Source organism: Podarcis liolepis, assembly GCF_965112155.1.
Source record: "Podarcis liolepis genome assembly, chromosome: 15".
Taxonomy (NCBI): domain Eukaryota; kingdom Metazoa; phylum Chordata; class Lepidosauria; order Squamata; family Lacertidae; genus Podarcis; species Podarcis liolepis.
This window is the reverse complement of record NC_139566.1, coordinates 27321504-27339112: the sequence shown is the minus strand read 5'-3', so window position 1 is coordinate 27339112 and position 17609 is coordinate 27321504. Positions and strand designations below refer to the sequence as shown.

The 17609-nt window shown below is 45.0% G+C and overlaps 1 protein-coding gene across 3 annotated transcripts; it reads right to left on the bottom strand.

The window, feature by feature from the left end:
- Nucleotides 1-801: 801 nt before the first annotated feature.
- RNF10 (ring finger protein 10) lies at nt 802-17280 on the bottom strand. Of its 3 annotated transcripts, none has more exons than XM_083478572.1 (18): nt 17126-17280; nt 16623-17037; nt 12976-13181; nt 11720-11916; nt 10339-10429; nt 9996-10180; nt 9774-9910; nt 8454-8614; nt 7627-7764; nt 7131-7386; nt 5863-5996; nt 5237-5354; nt 4655-4756; nt 4157-4294; nt 3755-3855; nt 3252-3312; nt 2663-2824; nt 802-1867 (listed from the first exon to the last, which is right to left on the bottom strand). In XM_083478572.1, the coding sequence occupies exons 2-18, from the start codon at nt 16801-16803 to the stop codon at nt 1794-1796; spliced, it is 2442 nt and encodes an 813-aa protein (XP_083334698.1). In that variant the 5' UTR covers nt 16804-17037; nt 17126-17280; the 3' UTR covers nt 802-1793. The 3 variants fall into 3 exon arrangements, with proteins under 3 accessions (XP_083334698.1, XP_083334699.1, XP_083334700.1); XM_083478573.1 differs by having other exon boundaries at nt 17132-17280; XM_083478574.1 differs by having other exon boundaries at nt 17140-17260.
- Between the last annotated feature and the right edge of the window lie 329 nt (nt 17281-17609).

The following is a 17609-nucleotide window of genomic DNA, read 5'->3' as shown; positions in this document are numbered from 1 at the left end:
ACTGCAATGGGGAGGAAGAGGCATCATGTGCCTGCCACCTACTGAAAATATGTTTGGTGGTAACAGCTTGGCCTTCTCCAGTGAAACAATTGCTGTGTCAATAGAACCTGCAGCCAAGTGGGAAGGAAAATATCCTCTGCTCTGTTGTTTTTGGTCTTGGCCAGGCTGTGCTAATGTGGTGCCCCTTCCATGATTTGGAGGAGAGTGCTATTGATTGCTACTGGCCATGATAGAGGCCATATGCTCTGACTTCACAGCTAGAGGCAACAATGCTGCTGAATACTAGGTCTGGAAGCCACATGAGGAGAGTGCTCTTGTGCTTTGGTCTTGCTTGTTGGTTTCTCATAGGCATCTGGTTGGCCACAGTGAGAACAGGATATCGGACTAGATTGGCCACTGGCCTGATACAGGCTCCTATGTTCTTATGACTACCTATGACTCACTAGATGAGAGCTGTAGTCCAAAGCATTTGCATGGTTCCAGGTTGGCAAAGCCTGCTTAAGGCTTTTGTCCAAAATACAAAAATTGTAAATGCTCAGCTGCTAAAGCCACATTAAATCTAAGCTAATTCAGCCAAAATAAAAACTGGCACCAAGGTCAGCTCTTGTACACTACAGCTTTTATAGGACCCTCAGATACTAAAACTGTCTTTGGTGTCTTCCCTTAAATAAACGGGAGGCCAGGTTTGGCTGGAAGACATTTGTTTCCTGGTCACAGAAAACTCTGTTACCAGGACCTAAATGAAAAGGGCTTGATGCAGAATAGTCTGTTAAAAAGAGAGTAAGGTACAGCTCAGGGAAACACCTTGTGCATATGGTTTATTGCAACTAATTTCACCCTTGCTGGTATGGTACACTGAAGTTCATTGTATTCAACGGAACTGACACTTTTATTTTTAGTAGTAATTAGTTTCAGATCAAGCCACAAGCAGTGCAGAATGAGACCACTTCTCAAAACAAAGTAGGGGCTGGAAGAGTGAGGAGAGAAAAAGAATGGAAGGCTAAAACGTACATTATACAAACCCAAACTGAATCCCAGAACCAAGCAAACGGAAGACCATGACCTCCAGATCCTTAGGGATTTGACCTGCATGTGCATACAAACTACCTGTTCTGCGCAAGGGGGGCATTCTAATTTCTCTCCAAGTAACCTTAGCACCATTAACACCCAAGAGCAGCAGAAAGGGCATTACTCTCTCTTGCCCTAGCTGAATACAATTGGCCTCCAGAACCCATCAGATTACTCAGGAAAGCCTTTCCAAAGTACCTTTCCCCAGCTTTTGCCCTTTGGGGAAAAGATTAAAAATAGCAGGTATAAGTTGAATTATTTCCTCCTCCACTACCCCCCCCCTCAATTCTTTATGAGCAGCGCTAATCAAAACGACACAACAATCAGTGTATGCTCTATAGCCAGGTTCCTTTAGTTACCAATTTGCCAAGAGCAGATGTTGTCACCCAGCCCACTGCAGTCAGTAGACTCCTTTTCACACAGGCCGGAAGCATCAGGAGCTCCCTGCTTGCCTCACGTGACAAGCAAGTGTGCCACCCTGACCACACTATTATTCCCAGGTCAAAGGAGTTATACTTGGCACAGCCCTGGCACTTTGGCTTCTGCGATGCAATACTTCGTTTTGGTATTAACTGGACAAGTACTCCTTTTTAATTCCTATGCACCTTCCCAAGTCCCAGAAACAGACTTATTCTGCTCAAACTTAAATACTTTTTTTCTATAGCAGCAAAAACACAAAAGCAAACAAAAGAGAACCAGGTGAAGAAATCTGTCTGTTAGTATGATCACTTGGTATGAACCACTGAAGTGCTGAACAGCAACTTTTGCTTCTGCTTCTTTTTCTTGCCTCTTTTTTCCTCTGTAAAAGAAACAACAGCCTGAGTCACCAGAAGCAACATGTTCCCTATCAGAGATGCTAAACTAATGACTTACTCTAAAGAAGCAATTTCCTTTTATATATACACACACCCTACAATAAGGGATCATCCTGCAGCTACAGGAGCCCATTTAGGCCTTTGACATGTTGCTGGACTCCAGTTCCCATCAGCCACAGCAGCCTGCATGGCCCAAGATAATGGGAAATATATAGTCCAGCAACCTCTGCAGGGCTACATGTTCACTGTCCCTGGCCTAAATAAAAACTCATCCCTGGAAATATAGAACCAGGGCAGGCTTCCTGCAGGAAGGCGTCTGCTGGCAAGCTCTTTCATTCTCAAGTCCCCTAGCCTTTGGATCAAAAACTTTCAGCTTCCCATTCAAGCCTTCAAAACACGGATGCCTGGCTGGTCACTGGCCAGAGCAAGGGTGGGGACATAAGTTAGTGGCAGTAGGTCCCATGACCAACCCTCCACACCTCAAAGAATCAAGCTGGGCTAGTAAATTCCCACAGCATCAGAACAAAGATGACTGTGAGACTGTATAAGCATTGTTCAACATATCTAGCTAGGTTTGCCCTGCACTGTACTCCAATATTATGTACGACAATCAGAAGCACCTGAATTGGAGATGGCCATGACAGGCATCACCCAAGAGGGACAGTGCAAATGTACCATAGACAAGCAGTTGAGCAAGTCTCCCCCTACATCAGTGTTAAGGGGCTGCACAACTGAGCGCCCCCACCCACACTACTGGGCTATTTCCCGTCTCTTCTTACCCAAGAGATGGTCAGAAGTGGACGGCTTGTCCAGTTTTAGGAAGGCTGCCTCGATAGCTTGGCTGAAGGAGTTCTGGAAACTAGGCACAGGTACACGGTCCGAGTTATCGCTCTCCCCATCACTGTCTCCTGGAGCGGGAGGAGCCAGGGTGGAGTTTTCCTCTGAAATAAAAGTGGCTGTTTTTAAATCATTGGGGAGTCTGAACAGGCCTCTGTCATAAGTGCTCTGAGGCACCATTGAAAAGAAACACACATAGATATCAGGATATCAGAGGTGATATCCTTCCATTGTAAGACAAAGGCTTTTATAAATTTAGACAGGCCTTTGGCTTGACTGACTTTATTTATGCCTCTTTTTAACTTGCTCTAATGCAGTCACTATTTGGTGTTTCGTGGCTAGCGACTTTATTTTTTATTTCAAAATGTAACTGATAAACATCTTTAACCATTTCATCGTAATTTTTTAAGATTGGTGTTGACAATCTTGGGTGCCATATATAGAAAAGTTGGCTATAAATTGAGATAGACTCAACTCTACAAAGGTGCTGCCTCTTGGAGACACTAAGCTAAGAAGAATCACTTTGCTTACCTTTCTTCTTTGGCTGAAAACTATTCCATGTTTCTGGTTTAGCTTTTCCAGCCCTCAGCATCTACCAAAAACAAGTACAAGAGTCAGATCAGCCACACGCTACCAATCTGTGACTAAAGGTGGCTTGAGATCAATGGAGGGCATTTCAACAGGACAGCTAAAGCTACTTTAAAGGTTAATGTCAGGAGCTGGAGTAAGGAATAGGTCAGCAATAAAGCACCTGATGTCAGTGAAGTTAACTCATTATTCAAAGAAACAAGAACAGCTCTGTCCTAGTGGTCACAGCTGGTGCCGCCCACCACTCTGCATCCAACCAGCCCATGACAGTTAATGGTAGCAAACACCTTTTCGTGGTTTACTCAGAAGTGATAAAGCAGTGTGGACAATTTTGTAGTTCTAGGTTCAGGCTTCATTTATGCTTGAATCACAAGCAGATTCCTTAAACAATTCTCGTAATGAAGAACTGATTGGGTGCAGCGGAAAGTCCTGCACAAAGCACACACCTGGGCAAAGGAGGGGAGGGTAGATTCCTCCTCCAGATTTCCAACGAAGAGTGAAGGGCTGCCAAGACTGCCTGCGGGAGACACTGGAGTATACATGGATTCTGCAAGGAGAAAAATCTCACATTTACTATACAGACTAAGAGTTGTGTTATTAAGGAGGCATGATAGCAGGTATAGGCTCTCATGCACCTCTGCATCCTTCTTTCTCAGGCACTGGTCTTCCAAGTTTCATGTTTGATGCTATTTTAAATTCAGCTGAGGACTTCCAGTAGCTGCTGTTTAGGAGTTCCCCTGTCTTTTGTCTACATTACCCCACCCATGGATGATTCTGCTAAGGAAGTGGAAGTAAACCTTTAGAGAGTGAGCACTAGCTGGGAACCCAGGTCTCTTTCAGCTGCTCACCTGACTGAGAAATGGGACTTGAACCAACAGGAGACAGCAGAGCATCACTCTGGTTCTCGGTGCCTGCATACTCTCCGGAGCATGCGCTGAAGGCAGGGAACTGCTGCAAGTTCTCCAAAGCAATATGAACCTCTGGATCTAGACAGAAAACCAAAAGTTTTATCTCTGTGACAAAAGTTATTCACTCCTATGCCAATGATTCAGATCAATTCAAGTGACATCTACTCCCTCATGCATCTTCTTCCATTTCAGAGGGGTGTTAAAGCCATATTGCCATTGAGAAATTCCTTAGCTTCACTGCTTAAAATAAGGCATTCCCACCACCTGTCACTTCTACATACTCACTGGCCTGTTTCAAATTATACCACCACCACCACAAAAGGCCAACGTGAGTCACAACCGCCCCCCTCTCCTCCCACTTACTAAGGTGCTTCCATCTACAGCAATCGTCAGACCAAGCACTTCTTAATAGATGAGGAGGGCAAGGTTGCCACTTACATCTGCCTTGCTTCTTGTTCTCCTCCATCTCAATCCTGCGCTCCCGACGTCGCTCATCTCGAGCTTTCTTCTGTCTCAGACGCTTCCTTTTCTCAATGTCATCTAAGAGCCATTGGGAGAGTTCCCGGGTGAGACAGACTGCTCAGAACAGCAAAGAAAAGGCACCTTACCTGTTCCTTCCCTGTCCCCCTTTGGTAGTGGTCCCCAGTGGCACCTCCTTTAGAAGCCCAACAATGATGGGGTTTCAGTTTCCATTTTCTGTTGCAGGATTAGACTTCACGGTTTTCCAATATTTGTTTCCAAACCCAAGCAAACCCACATCCATTACCTGCCCCCCTCTCTTCTCAGCACTGAGCCTTAAATCAGGGTGGCTAACATGGTGCCCTCTAGATACTGTTGGACTGCAACTCCCATCATTCCTGCCAACTGGCCAAGCTGGCATGGGATTGATGGGATTTGGGAGTCCAACAACAACATTGGGAGGACACCATACCGGCTACTCCCATTCTAAGTTACGTGGAAAGCAACTCTTCAGCTACAACTGGGAATTGCAACAGAAAAACAGAACTTCCCAATGCTCACCTGAGAACATCTGCAGTGTTTCCTTCGAAATGATAGGAGGCTTCAAAGCTAGCTCACAGATACTGAACTCACAGGTGAGTGGCAAATGACACAGGTAACGATGACGCTGCCGCACGTCCTGCAGGTGGGGTTGGGGGTTTAGAAAGAAGAGAGCTGGTTGTGCAACCTTCAAACACACCTCTCTGCCTGGGTGTATGGCAACCCATAACGGAAATGTTGATTTTTTTTGGAGAATTTACTTAGAAATAGCTCAAAAAATGAAGATTTTGGGGGGAGATTTTGAAAGAAAAGGCTAAACTTTTGTGTCTGGATTTTCACTTTTTGAAATACGGTAACCCTACCCCATACCCATTCCCTGAAGTCATGTTGTGTAAAGAGAATGCTGGTCAATGTTAATTAAAAAATGCCTTATTTTTACCAAATAAAGCCAAGCCAGTGCCAGTTGTGAGTATTTCCAAGTGTGAGAAACACTCAAGTGCACCTAAACCCACCTCCCGGCATACAGAAAATCATTCCAGGAGATAATAAATCCATGCAAAGGCAAAATCTATGAAGGTACCTATACCTCAGACAGTAGCTCAGCCACAGTCAAAATACACACTGAGGGCAATCCTGGGTGTCCTTACCTCCGTCATGGAGTGGCCAGATATCTCCACCACAGTGGCTGTGATCTTCTCTGGGCTCTTCTCCAGGCTGCCGTACTCGTGCACAAGACAACGGACATTCACTGGGTGAAGGTACAGGCACTGCCCGTCCTCAGCTGCAGCACCGGAAGAGAAGTTGCAGGACAGTTATGGAAAGCAGGGGAAACGGGACAACGCGCCCTACTCTCTTGACCCACTTACGAGACACAGCAGCCCCAAGTCTACAGTGCTCCTCTGCATGCACCTGGGGCTGCTGCACACAGGTTTTTAATTGCCAAATGCCACTTAAGCATCATATAAATTAATAATAAATAATAATGGGAATAATCCAGTAAGGTATTTGATTCTGCCTTGAATAGCCACCTCACTCCAGTTCCAAAACGTCAATTGCAAACCACCTTTGAGACTCTAGCAGGGACTGCTGTTCAATAGTGTTAAGCTTAATTATGGCATCCCCGGAAATGCAGTGGGTTGTTAAGCATTTATTTGCACTTCTGAGAGTCCATATTGATGTTTTGCTTTCTGAGCATCACCACCACTGCCTCCAAAACTAGAACATCATAGCAGATTCTCCTTATTTCTGAGAGTGGAGTACCAAAGAATCTCCTGTTTTCTTCAGGGAAGTAGCTCTCAATCCATCCTTGGGAACCAATAACCTAAGAGCCCCCTTTGTGTGTAGCACCCACCCACACCCAGGCAGCACAAAACAGAGAGGGCATCGCTCCACAGGGCACTGGGAACCCCTCACTTTTTGTTCTGCTATGTGTCTCTGGCTCAACCTAAGCTCTTAAGGCCATGAAGTAATTAAAGGTCACTGGGCCTTTTCCCCACCCCCAAAAGGCTGGCTTCCCTTGAAGAAAGTTATTGTTGGTGAAGCATGTTAGACAGTGATCTTCTGAAGCCTTACATCAGGGGTGGGGTCCAAATGCAGCCCCCCAAACTTCTCTGTTTGGCCCCTCCGGACCCTCCCCTAGGCCAGGCCTCTCTCCTCTGTACCCTCTGTGAGCAGATTTGCCTAGCTGGAATGGATCCTTGAATTATGATAGTATCTCTAGCTCATCTGGATGAAAGGTAGAGACATTGTGTGTCCACTGCACAAACATGTAGCCATATCCATCACTCTATGTACTTTTTGCCTTTGGCCCTGTCCACCACTGACATGCTGCCCCCCAGAAGGCTCCCCACGAGGAAATGCAGACCTTGAACTGCAAAAGGCTTCCCTACCCTTGCCTTGACATTGTTGAGCTAACCTTGATAGAAGTAGTAGAAAGGGGTGGTGCTTGGGTGCCCACTGCTGAATGCTGTTTCAGGTTTCTCGCAGGCAGGTTCAGGCAGACTGGCTCCTTCCATCTCACTTGTGCCAGGTAGGTCCCTGCCAGACTCCTTGGCATCATCCACTCCCACTGCCTCTTCCACCTCAAAAGGGGGCAGGACAACAGCCGCAGAATCTACAGGAGGTGGCTCCAGGATTTCTTCTTCAAAAGCAGAGAGATACTCCAGAATAGGCTGTTAAGAAGAGAGAGTAGTTCACATCCATCTTTCTCAACCCATTCAAACAAGCCCTCAAAACCCCTCAAACCCCTGCAGTTATCTCTGCCATCTCTTTCCTGAAGTCACCCTGGAGTGTCTAGCTTAATGGTCTCTGGGGCACAAGGACTCAAGCTAGGTTCACCCAATTCTAATGACCTTAAAATAGTTATTGAACAGAGTGAGATAACACTATTTCAACAGCACTCAAGCTCTCACCTTCCTCTCCTGGGTCGCTACTACTGCTGCTGCTTCTTTGTCAGATGACTCCGTCACGATGAGAGCCTCCACAGCTGCCGTGGTACCTGCAACATCACTCTCTCTGTTTTTGTCGGACATCAAGTTTCCCTCTCGATCCTAAAAGCCAAGCCAAACATTGTTAATCTCAGCATCACATCAACATATACACCAGGCTTTGCCAGCCTGATGCTCTCCAGATGTTTCGGACTGCGCCTCTTGGTGTTTAACCATCACTTACGCCCTACCAGAGAACAAGAAACAGGCACTAGTGACCGTGGCAACAAACTATCTGGGTTCTGTGTGACTTAAAGTCAAACCTATCTTGTAAGGTTATTGTGAAGATGAAAGAGAAAACTGGAAGCATCATGTAAACTGGAAAAAAACACCCTTAAAAACCCATTATTCCTAAATAAATAAAGACAAGCCTACCCAGATACTTAGAAATGCTGATGTGGTTTTTAATCTCTTTTAGTATATTAATTTCTTGCATGTTTTAATGTATTGCACATTTCCCCTGATTTTATGGCATGACCTTTTTGTAAACTGCTTTGAGGGTTTTTGCAATCAAGTGGTGTATAATTTTTTCCAAAATGAATATTCCTATTTGCTCAAGCTACAACTTCAGCAGTATTTGTGCTTGTCAACACCCCTCCCCCCCAAAAAAACCCCCACCCTTTGGCCACCTGCCAAAATAGGGAAATACACAATAAAAATGCTCAGAGTCACTCACATTGAGTGCCATGAGCAACTAGTAAAACCCACAGATTTCCCTACATCACATTACTCAAAACCCGGAGATGCCTCACCTTCAGCTCCTGAATGGCAGCCTCAATGAAACATGCTTCAGGTGTGTGCTTGTCCTCCTCGTACTGGCGCAAAAGTGCCACCTTCTCTTCCAGGATAACCTCCTGCAGCACCTGAGCCTTGGAGGCCAGAAGCAGCTTGGAGTACTGTCCATGTTGCTCATCTGCACAAAGACATGCCAAGTTAATGGTACACTGGGATGAACGTAGCCATCCAGTTGGAAGACATCCTACAAGTTAACACTCTTGTGATCTGCTTGCTCTCTTTATAGCCACAGCCTGCATTGATGCCAGAGGTGCAGCAATGCTTTCCCAGCTGTTTAGGGGCTGGACCTACATATGCCTGCAGAGGCCTTCCCTAGCAACCACAGGGGTTGCTCCCCTCCATTAAATTAGGCTTGAAAGAAGCCATCACTTGCAGCCCATATACTGGGCTGCAGTGAGTGATTGGCTGCCTGGGGTGTGGTGCCTGTAACAGTCTCTCTGGGTTGCAAGGACGCCCATGGATGTGAAAAAGTCAGCACTCCCTGCTTTACCACCTGAAACCTTTTGTTCATTCTCTATCTGCTATTAGGGTCCAACGGACCCCTTTGAAGTCCCAGCTGGAAAGATATGGCTCCACTTAACATAAGAAACAGACATGACTTATACCATACTCTAAAAATGTAGTCTAACATGGAAACTAATGAGATACACTGGACCCCACAACACTGGAATGTGCCAAGCAATTAAGTTACTAGTGCTGAAGTTATCTTGCTTGATTTGTTAAGGACAAGCAAAGTTTTGGACATGTGACTGTGGAAAAGGTGCAACCGATCAATTAGGTAATCTTCCTCACTGGGCTATCACGAAGCCCTGGGGGAGAAAACAGAAGGGGAAGCAAAACAGAGACTTAAAGCACAGAGGTGAAATACTGGACGTAACAGTAAATAATGGAAGGGGTCAAATGGATCACTTTAATCATTTGTCGATCACAGAATTGTGCTTAGTCCCACCTTGCATTTAAGAAAGCACTAGTTGGGTGTAGGGAACACCTGTGGCCCTCTAGATTTTGCAGAACTACATCATCCCAACCATTGGTCATACTTACTGCTGGGAATTGCTACATGCTTTTTGAAGCAGGGAATCTAGGCAGTTTACATACAGGGAGCAACAGCAGAGTAACAGTTCTGCCACCTTCAAGGAGCCATGGCCAAGACTGATTTTTGTGCTGCTCCTATTCATTTCAAGGCAGCTCAAGCCAGAAAAAATTGTAGTAGATTATGCCCCGGATACTGCACAAATGGCAGCAAGGTCTACCCAACTTCCCTCTTTGCCGCTCACCTCCTAGATGAATAGGCTGTTCCACATTCACCAGCTTTGACTTGGGCTGCGCTATCAAGACACCTTTCCCCCGTCGCATCAGTTGCATCGTAATTGTGTCGCCAATTGCATATTGACGGGTTTCCAAAGCAACAACGCTGTAAAAACAAAAGGGAAGTGATGAGCGATAGGTGACTTGTGAGCCAATAAGAAATAAGGCATTGCTCAGAGAACCTCTTTTACCTTTTCAGGTCTTTCTTGTGAATCGAGCCATAACAGATGGGGCACTTACTCCAAGTCTTCTCACTCAGAGAGAGATAATGCAGGATGCATGCCCAGCAGAAGATGTGCCCACAGCGAGTGATCTTGGCAGCAGTAGGCGGGTATAAGCATATCGGGCAAGAGGGGACTTCATGGCTGCAAATCCGCTAGGAAAGTGCAACAGAATACAATTTACTATGCTATCGTTTCACTCTAAAATATGACCATAACAGATTGGAGAACTGAGCCCAAACTCAAGTGGTAAGTGGCCAACCTGTCTAAATTAGTGTAATAAAGCTTTCAAGGCAAGTGCATTGCTACTAACCACTTGTTCCACAAAGTCCCAGTTGACCAAGGTGTCTGGGTCAGTGAAATGAACTGTGTAGTCCTGGTCATCACACACCACAAACTGGCAGCTGAAAAGCAAACACAGAAAAAACACAATATATTGAATACTTATCTGATGCTAAGCTATCTGAAAAGAATCCAGAAATACAGGTATTCAGGATCACAATTATATAAGACTAGTGATGTCAAATTCTCAAGAATAATCTTTTGGAGAATATTCTCGAGAATATTCTTGATTAATGAAAATATTAGAGAATTTTCATTTAAAATAGGAGAATATTCATTTTAATGCATTGAAAGTGATATAATTAGTTAATATACATGTTTATTCATGGGTAAACTTGTTCAGATGGCAATCAAAAACTGTACAGATACTTTTATTCAACGGGGCAATGCAGTGAATTCACATTCTTTGATTTTTTTGTACCAAACCTGAAATTGAAAATTCAACCTGAATGACTCACGTTAATCACTAAGCCTGCCACTAACCGTATATTTACCAAAAACTGTGAATTCTAATTATGTTGTGTATGTATAATGGATTAAAAAACAATTATTCATTACTTACACTCACAATATCACAGCTTGACTTATTATTTACTTAAAAAAATTAATGCATGCTGTAAAACTGGTTCTTACATTAGAATTTACAGTTTGTGGAGAATATTCTCTGGAGAATTTTCTAGCAGAGAATATTCTCACATCACATCACTAGATAGGACAACATAAAAAATAATAGCAGAATCGCATTAGTACAGGGGTGGGTAGCTTATGGCCCTACAGATGTTTGACTCCCATCTCCCATCAGCCCCAGGAATCATGGCCAATGGTCAGAAATGGTAGCAATTGTAGCCTGGCAACATCTGAAAAAAAACAGGTTAGTCACCTCTGCCTTATTACAGTATTACCGGTATGTGGATCAACTTAATGCAGGAAGCCAATCCAACACTTTCAGATTTAATAAAGAATAACATGGTATCAAAGAAGAAATATTGAAAATGCCTTCATTTCCTTAAATTGTTACCTTTCAAGGCTTACTTCTCAACTTACTCTCGGAATTACTACTACAAAAGGCTTCTCAAGTGTCTATAGAAACCAGAGCATAAAAATTAAAAGTGCACAATGAATCATTCCTAGGTCTTTCTGCCCACAAAACCTTCCAAGTAAAGACTGCTACATAAAGTCTCATTAAACTGGGAAAACAGCAAAACAATATAATCACAGAAGTTTCACCAAAATCATAGCAATGTAAGAAAATGAATACATTTTCCATTTTTCTTTGCCTTGATTTTTGCTGGCCTCGTTCTCCCTTGGGCATATGAAAGGCAACCACAACCTTGTGTTGACCTCCCACTCACTTGGCCTGTAGGAAAAGCTCCTTGCTGAAAGGCTTGTTCTCCCATCTGTTCCTCTTGCCCCAACTGCCGCGGCCATTCCCAACGTAGCTTGCTTGGCCACGAGGTTCAAAGGTGAAGTTCAGCAAGTGGTTCAGGCTAATTTTCTTGGGTCCAGAGAACTGGGCAGGGCTGAACTCTGCCCGCTGGGCCTCTGCTACCTGAAAAGACAATGAGTCACTTAGAATGCACCAATAAAACAATTTTTTTAAAGCTGTGCCACATAAATATATTTTGCACTGGTGTGTAGTGTAGGCAACACATGTCCAAAGAGCATTTACTATAAAAGACTGCTGCACTGTAATAGGAGTAACACCTTCAGTGGTTTGGAGGCTCAATTCAGACAGCAATTCAATTCAGACAGTCAGTCAGTCAGTCAGTTTCAAACAACTCTTATTCCACAAGTATCAACACACGGAAAAATTAATTTTACATCAAATTTGATAAACTACAAGCCAAACATCTGAGATTACTTCCCACACAATTGCTAACTTACTTGTAAGGCCTATAATAAGCACACTTTACAGCATGAAATACCAATTGGTATTTCAAATAAACAGATTACTCGGCCTGTCAGATAAATTTCAGTTGCAGAAGAGGCTGGGTCAGATATGGAGACACAAATGTAGATCTTTCAACAGTTTCATCCATTCCTTACATATCTTTCTGCTAGTTGTGCAAGCAAAACTTAACACACTACAGAGTCATCAAAACAAAACACTATTCGTGGTACTTTAGGCATGTCATGTCCCATTGTGTCTGCATAAAAGAAGGGTTTTGATGTTTTTAAAAATGGAATTTCTACCTGAGCTATAGCACTAGGGATAAGAACAAGGGTAGACATCCCGTGACCTTGCAGATGCTGCTGGACTACAATTCCCATCACCCCTGATCACTGGCTATGCCAACTGAAGGACAACATCTAAAGGGCCAGATGTTAGCCACCCCTGGATAAGGGGCAGCAATTGAAGATAAGCTTCCTAACAGGTAAAGGAAAGAACTTATGGCACAACACTTTCTAGTTGCTGTTCTAGCTTCCTCCACAGCTGTTGGCACCAATTTAGATTTGAAGATGAGGTAAAAATCACTATACAGGATCCTTTCCCATTTTTCAGAACACAGCAAAAGAGCACAAGCACATTCTACACAAGATATGTAGCATCACCATGCAATCATCCCATCCCAAGAAATATGGCTGGTCCAGCGAGACAGATTCTCACCTCATCTCGTCTTCCACCATTAGAAGAAGAGCTAAAAGGTTTGCTGCCACTGCCATGCCCACCCCTCTGAGGGGGCATCTTATTAAAAGCTTTGCTTTTCTGTGAAGAGGAGCGACGGGATTGGCTGGCGAAGTTATCATTTTTGGGATACGAAGTTTCTCGTTTACGATTATAACGCTGTTTGGATCCACTTGCGTTTTTTCCATCTAGAAAAAGAGATAAAGCAGTGGCTTTTTAAAAAAGCGATCCAAGTTCAGAGTCTCAGGGTTGGAAAATGGAATCTTGACTACAACTAAGCTAATCACCTTCAAGTAACCCCTACTGCAACATGCAGCATATACCATGTTAAAGCAACAAAAGGTCAGCAGGATAACCCAGAAGCTTTATCAAGAAGCAGAACACCACATGCAACCCGAAAATTCACAGAAGCAACAAAAGACATGTTTAGTTATTGCAAGGATGCATCCACATTGTTTTATGGGCTTTGTTACTACTCATCCCCAGAAAAAGCTACTTGAATATTTGTCTGCTATTTTAACAGTGCTATTCTATACACGTCACTGAAAAGCAAGTCCCATTGAATTCAGTGGGGTTTACTACCAATTAACCTGGTAAAAGACTGCAGTCTCAGTGGTTTGTATTATTCATTGTTTTAAATTGTGCCAAGAGAAAACTGCTAGTGAACATATAGTTGGCATTAGACCATGTGATTGAGCCTGTCTATAGTAAATAGATCTGTTTGTAAACAGTTCCATAGGAGCAACGTTTGTCTTTTTAAATGTGAATTGTTTATTTGTATGCTGAAGCTTTCTCCCCTTCAAGAGCAGCCAGTTGAACATATAGTGGACATTTGTTGAACAAAATCATATCTCTTGCATATATTGCAGTATCATGTTAAAAACTTGTTCCAGGAAGATAAACCTTTGCCTCTACTGCCACTAGTTCTGTAGTGACTCATGCAGAATAATCCGAAAGAAGAAATTACAGCTAGGAAAGAGGATAGTGTTTGCATTTCCCTCGCAAGGATCACTTGATCCAGGAGCCCACATGGCTGATACACACTATAAAGATAGGGCAAAAAAGTCTGATATCCTCACGCTCCTACCTGTGCCAAGAGCACTTTAGTCAGTCATATATTTTCAGCTAGTCACACAACCTCAGCAAATACAGCTTACGTCAGGGGTAGCTACTGTGATGCTGTCCAGATGTTATGGACTACAGCATGCATCAGCTCCAGACAGCATGGCTAATGGTCAAGGAAGATGGGAATTTTAGCTCACATCTGGAGAGTACTATGCTGGCTACCACAGTATGCACATATTGAACTTCGGTATAAATATCTCCATATAGATATTTTTCAGCATGCAGAAATTTTACCATGCCATTGTATTTTGTTATATTGCTTGTTATTTGATGGAGTGCTGGCCATTATGAATGAGATTTTAGGTCAGACCTCTCTATTAATTGGCTGTATATGCACATCATGCTAAATGGCTAGTTTCCTGTGATGTAAACAAACTGAAGGAACCTCAGCAGTACACTGGGCTTATGCACTCCTTTCTGTGCAGCTAGGAGAAAAAGGTTGAAAGCTTTTGCAATGGGTTAACCACAGCAGCCATACTTTCCGCAACAATAAACTGCACTTACATTAACTATGGTTTAGGTTCAACAAGCCAACTTCAAACTGCAGCTTGTTTAAACCAACTATAGTGAAGATTAACTACAGTTCTGAGTCCAGACAGCACAGCAACCTGTATTCAATAGGAAACAGAAAAAAAACCTTCCATACTTTCTCCTGGCTGTGCAGAGAGGAGTGGGCAGCGTAAAAACCTAAAGCTTACTGCAACTCGTCCTTCTTTTTTTTTATTATTTCAACTAGGCAATGGAGATACACCCATATCCCAGACTAATAATCAAGATCTTTACCAACATCCAGCTGTTGTGATATCTTAATTATTTCCATACCACTGACAAGTGAGACTCAGGGGTCTAGATATATGAGGGATGGGGAACCTCTGGAGCTCCCAGACATTTGGCTATGCTGATTTATGTTAATAGGACTTGGAGCCCAACAATTGTCAAAAGTTGCCTCTAAGCCTACAATAATAATGGACAATCATATTTTGCTAATTACAACCTTAAGACTCAAATAGCTAAACAGCTAACTACAAGTAGGGAGGGAGTAATTAGATTCCTTTACAAGCAATACAGGTGACTTTTGCAGCTTGAATCACGTATGGAAGAAGGGTGTTTTTATGAAAGACATTTGCTAACTGCCAGCCAAGTAAAAGGTCACAATAATAGTGCAACTGCTTGTTACACTGACCTTAGCAGTATTTGAGGATTACGTACTCAGAATCAGCCACTTGCACAACTAGCTATGTAGATTAGAATATAATCAGTGCCAGGACACATGGTCTGTGAAAGTCAGAAGTAGCACTTGCTCCACCCAAACCTTCTATCTCCACACTACATTCTTTAGCAGCAGCAACCAATCATTAATTCAGTGTATCATCAGTCCAAACACAGCACTGCTTCCAATTTTGGTTATAAATACAGTGTAAACAAGAACCCAGACTTCATAACAAATACCCTTTGGACTTCAAAGACCATATTCCTGCAGAGAGGGAACTAATGGAAAATGCAGAATACGATGAGAGACACAGGCAGGAGCCAAAGAGCAGCTGCAGATGAATTAAAAGAATCCTTGGATGCATTCAGCTTTAGATTAGCACCTTGACCACATAATCTGAACCTAAGATTGAGAACATAAGAAAAGCCCTGTCGGATCAGGCCAATGACCCACGTTGTCCAACATCCTGTTCTCTAATAGCCATCCAGATGCTCCAAAGAGAAACCCCCAAGAAGAGTGGAACACAAGAGCACTCTCCCCTCTGCAATTCCCAGTAACTGGTATTCAGAGAAATAATGCCTCTTAAAAGTGGAGGTTGAGCACAGCCACTATGGCTAGTAGCCACTAATAGCTTTCTCCTCTGTGAATTTATCTATGCTTCTTCTAAAGCCATCCAAGTTTGTGGCCATCCCTACCCCCCTATGGAAGTGAGTTCCACAGTTTAAATAAGGGCTGCACAAACAAGTACTTTCTTCTGTCTGTCCTGAATACCTGGCATTTTATCTGTCCTGAACTTATGTTTATGGCTGCAGTCCTATATACACCAAGACCGGGGAAATCTGCAAGATGTTGTGGAACTTAAAATAATTCATACCTGCCCAAAAAGCCACTTTCAGGACATGGGGCACCTGTGGGATTTGGTCACACACCAGGAACACTGAAAGAAGAGAACTTTCCGCCAGCCCCTCCACCTTCTTGTGGCAGAAAGTTCCTATAGTATAGGGTATTGAAGAGCAAGACTTGTGTCCTACCCTGTATTTTAACGATGGCTTGCATTATAGCCCACCTTTTCCTCTAAGAAGCTAAAGATAACACACATGGGCTCTCTTCCTTCAGTACCTGCAACAACCCGACTAGCTTGTTCAGGCTGTGCCTGGTCCCAGGGCGAGCTTCCTGACCCGAGTGGGGATTCGAACCCTGGTCTCCCAGGTCCTAGCCCGGCAGTCTAACCACCGCACCACCGGCACCTACCACACACACACAAACTGGAAGCCTGCCCAACTAACTCCCTTACCGCCTTTGGGCTTGGACTCTCCCCCGGCCGGGCCGGCCGAGTTAGAGCGGGGCTGCTGCCCTTTGCCTGCCGACGCCGAGGAAGAGGAGCCGGCGCCGAGGCCGGAGCCGCAAGGGTTGCTCTTGTCCATCACGTCGTGGGCTGGAGCTGCTGTTGCTGCGACGGGCGCGCTCTGGAGCATTCACGGGCGCCGCGGAGGCGCTCTTGCGGAGACTGCGAAGGAGGAGGCGGCGGCGGCGGCTGGGGCCGAGGCCCAGGCTCATGGCCCGGCGGCGGGGTCGGCGCAGCGCAGTCGTCTCGGCCACCTTCATGGCGACATTTTCCTCACGGCTTCGCCCTGAAGAGGGAAACGGAGACAGGTAGGCCTCAAGAGCCGAGTCAGAGGCGGAGGGGGAGGCGGGGGAGCCGGCCGGGCCTGCGGGGCCCCGCGGACGGAGCGGCAGCGGCGGCCGAGAGAGAGGAGGCGGCGAGGAGGGACGGAGCCCCGCGAGGCCCGGCCCGGCCTTGGCTCGAGGGCGTCGGGAAGGCCGCAGTGTCGCCGCCCAAGGGAAGCCCCCCGGGCCGCCTCAGCCTCTCTCTCTCTCCGCACGACCGTTGCCGCCGCTGCCCTGTAATGGCGACGAATCGCCGACCACAGTGACGGCCAAGGGCCCGGATGAGGCTGTTTGGGAGAGGTGGGAGGGGCCAGCCTCGGCCCGTCGCAAGGCACGCTGGGCTTTGTCGTTTCTCCCTCTACTGACGGAACAGAATCGGAACGCGGGGAAACTACAGCTCCCGGCATGCTCTCTTCGTCTCTGCGTCGGGCCTCGCCTTTTATTGAGAAGACCAAGGAGGACAAAAATAAAAGCAAGGCTTCTGGTTTGCAGCTGGACCTTGCCGCATCGCCTCATGGGATTTGTAGTAGCGACTGGACTTAACTGTCAGGGGTCCTGCAGCTTTACCTTTAATGTCTCTTGGTGCCAAAGCCGCGATAGGATACCCAGCACA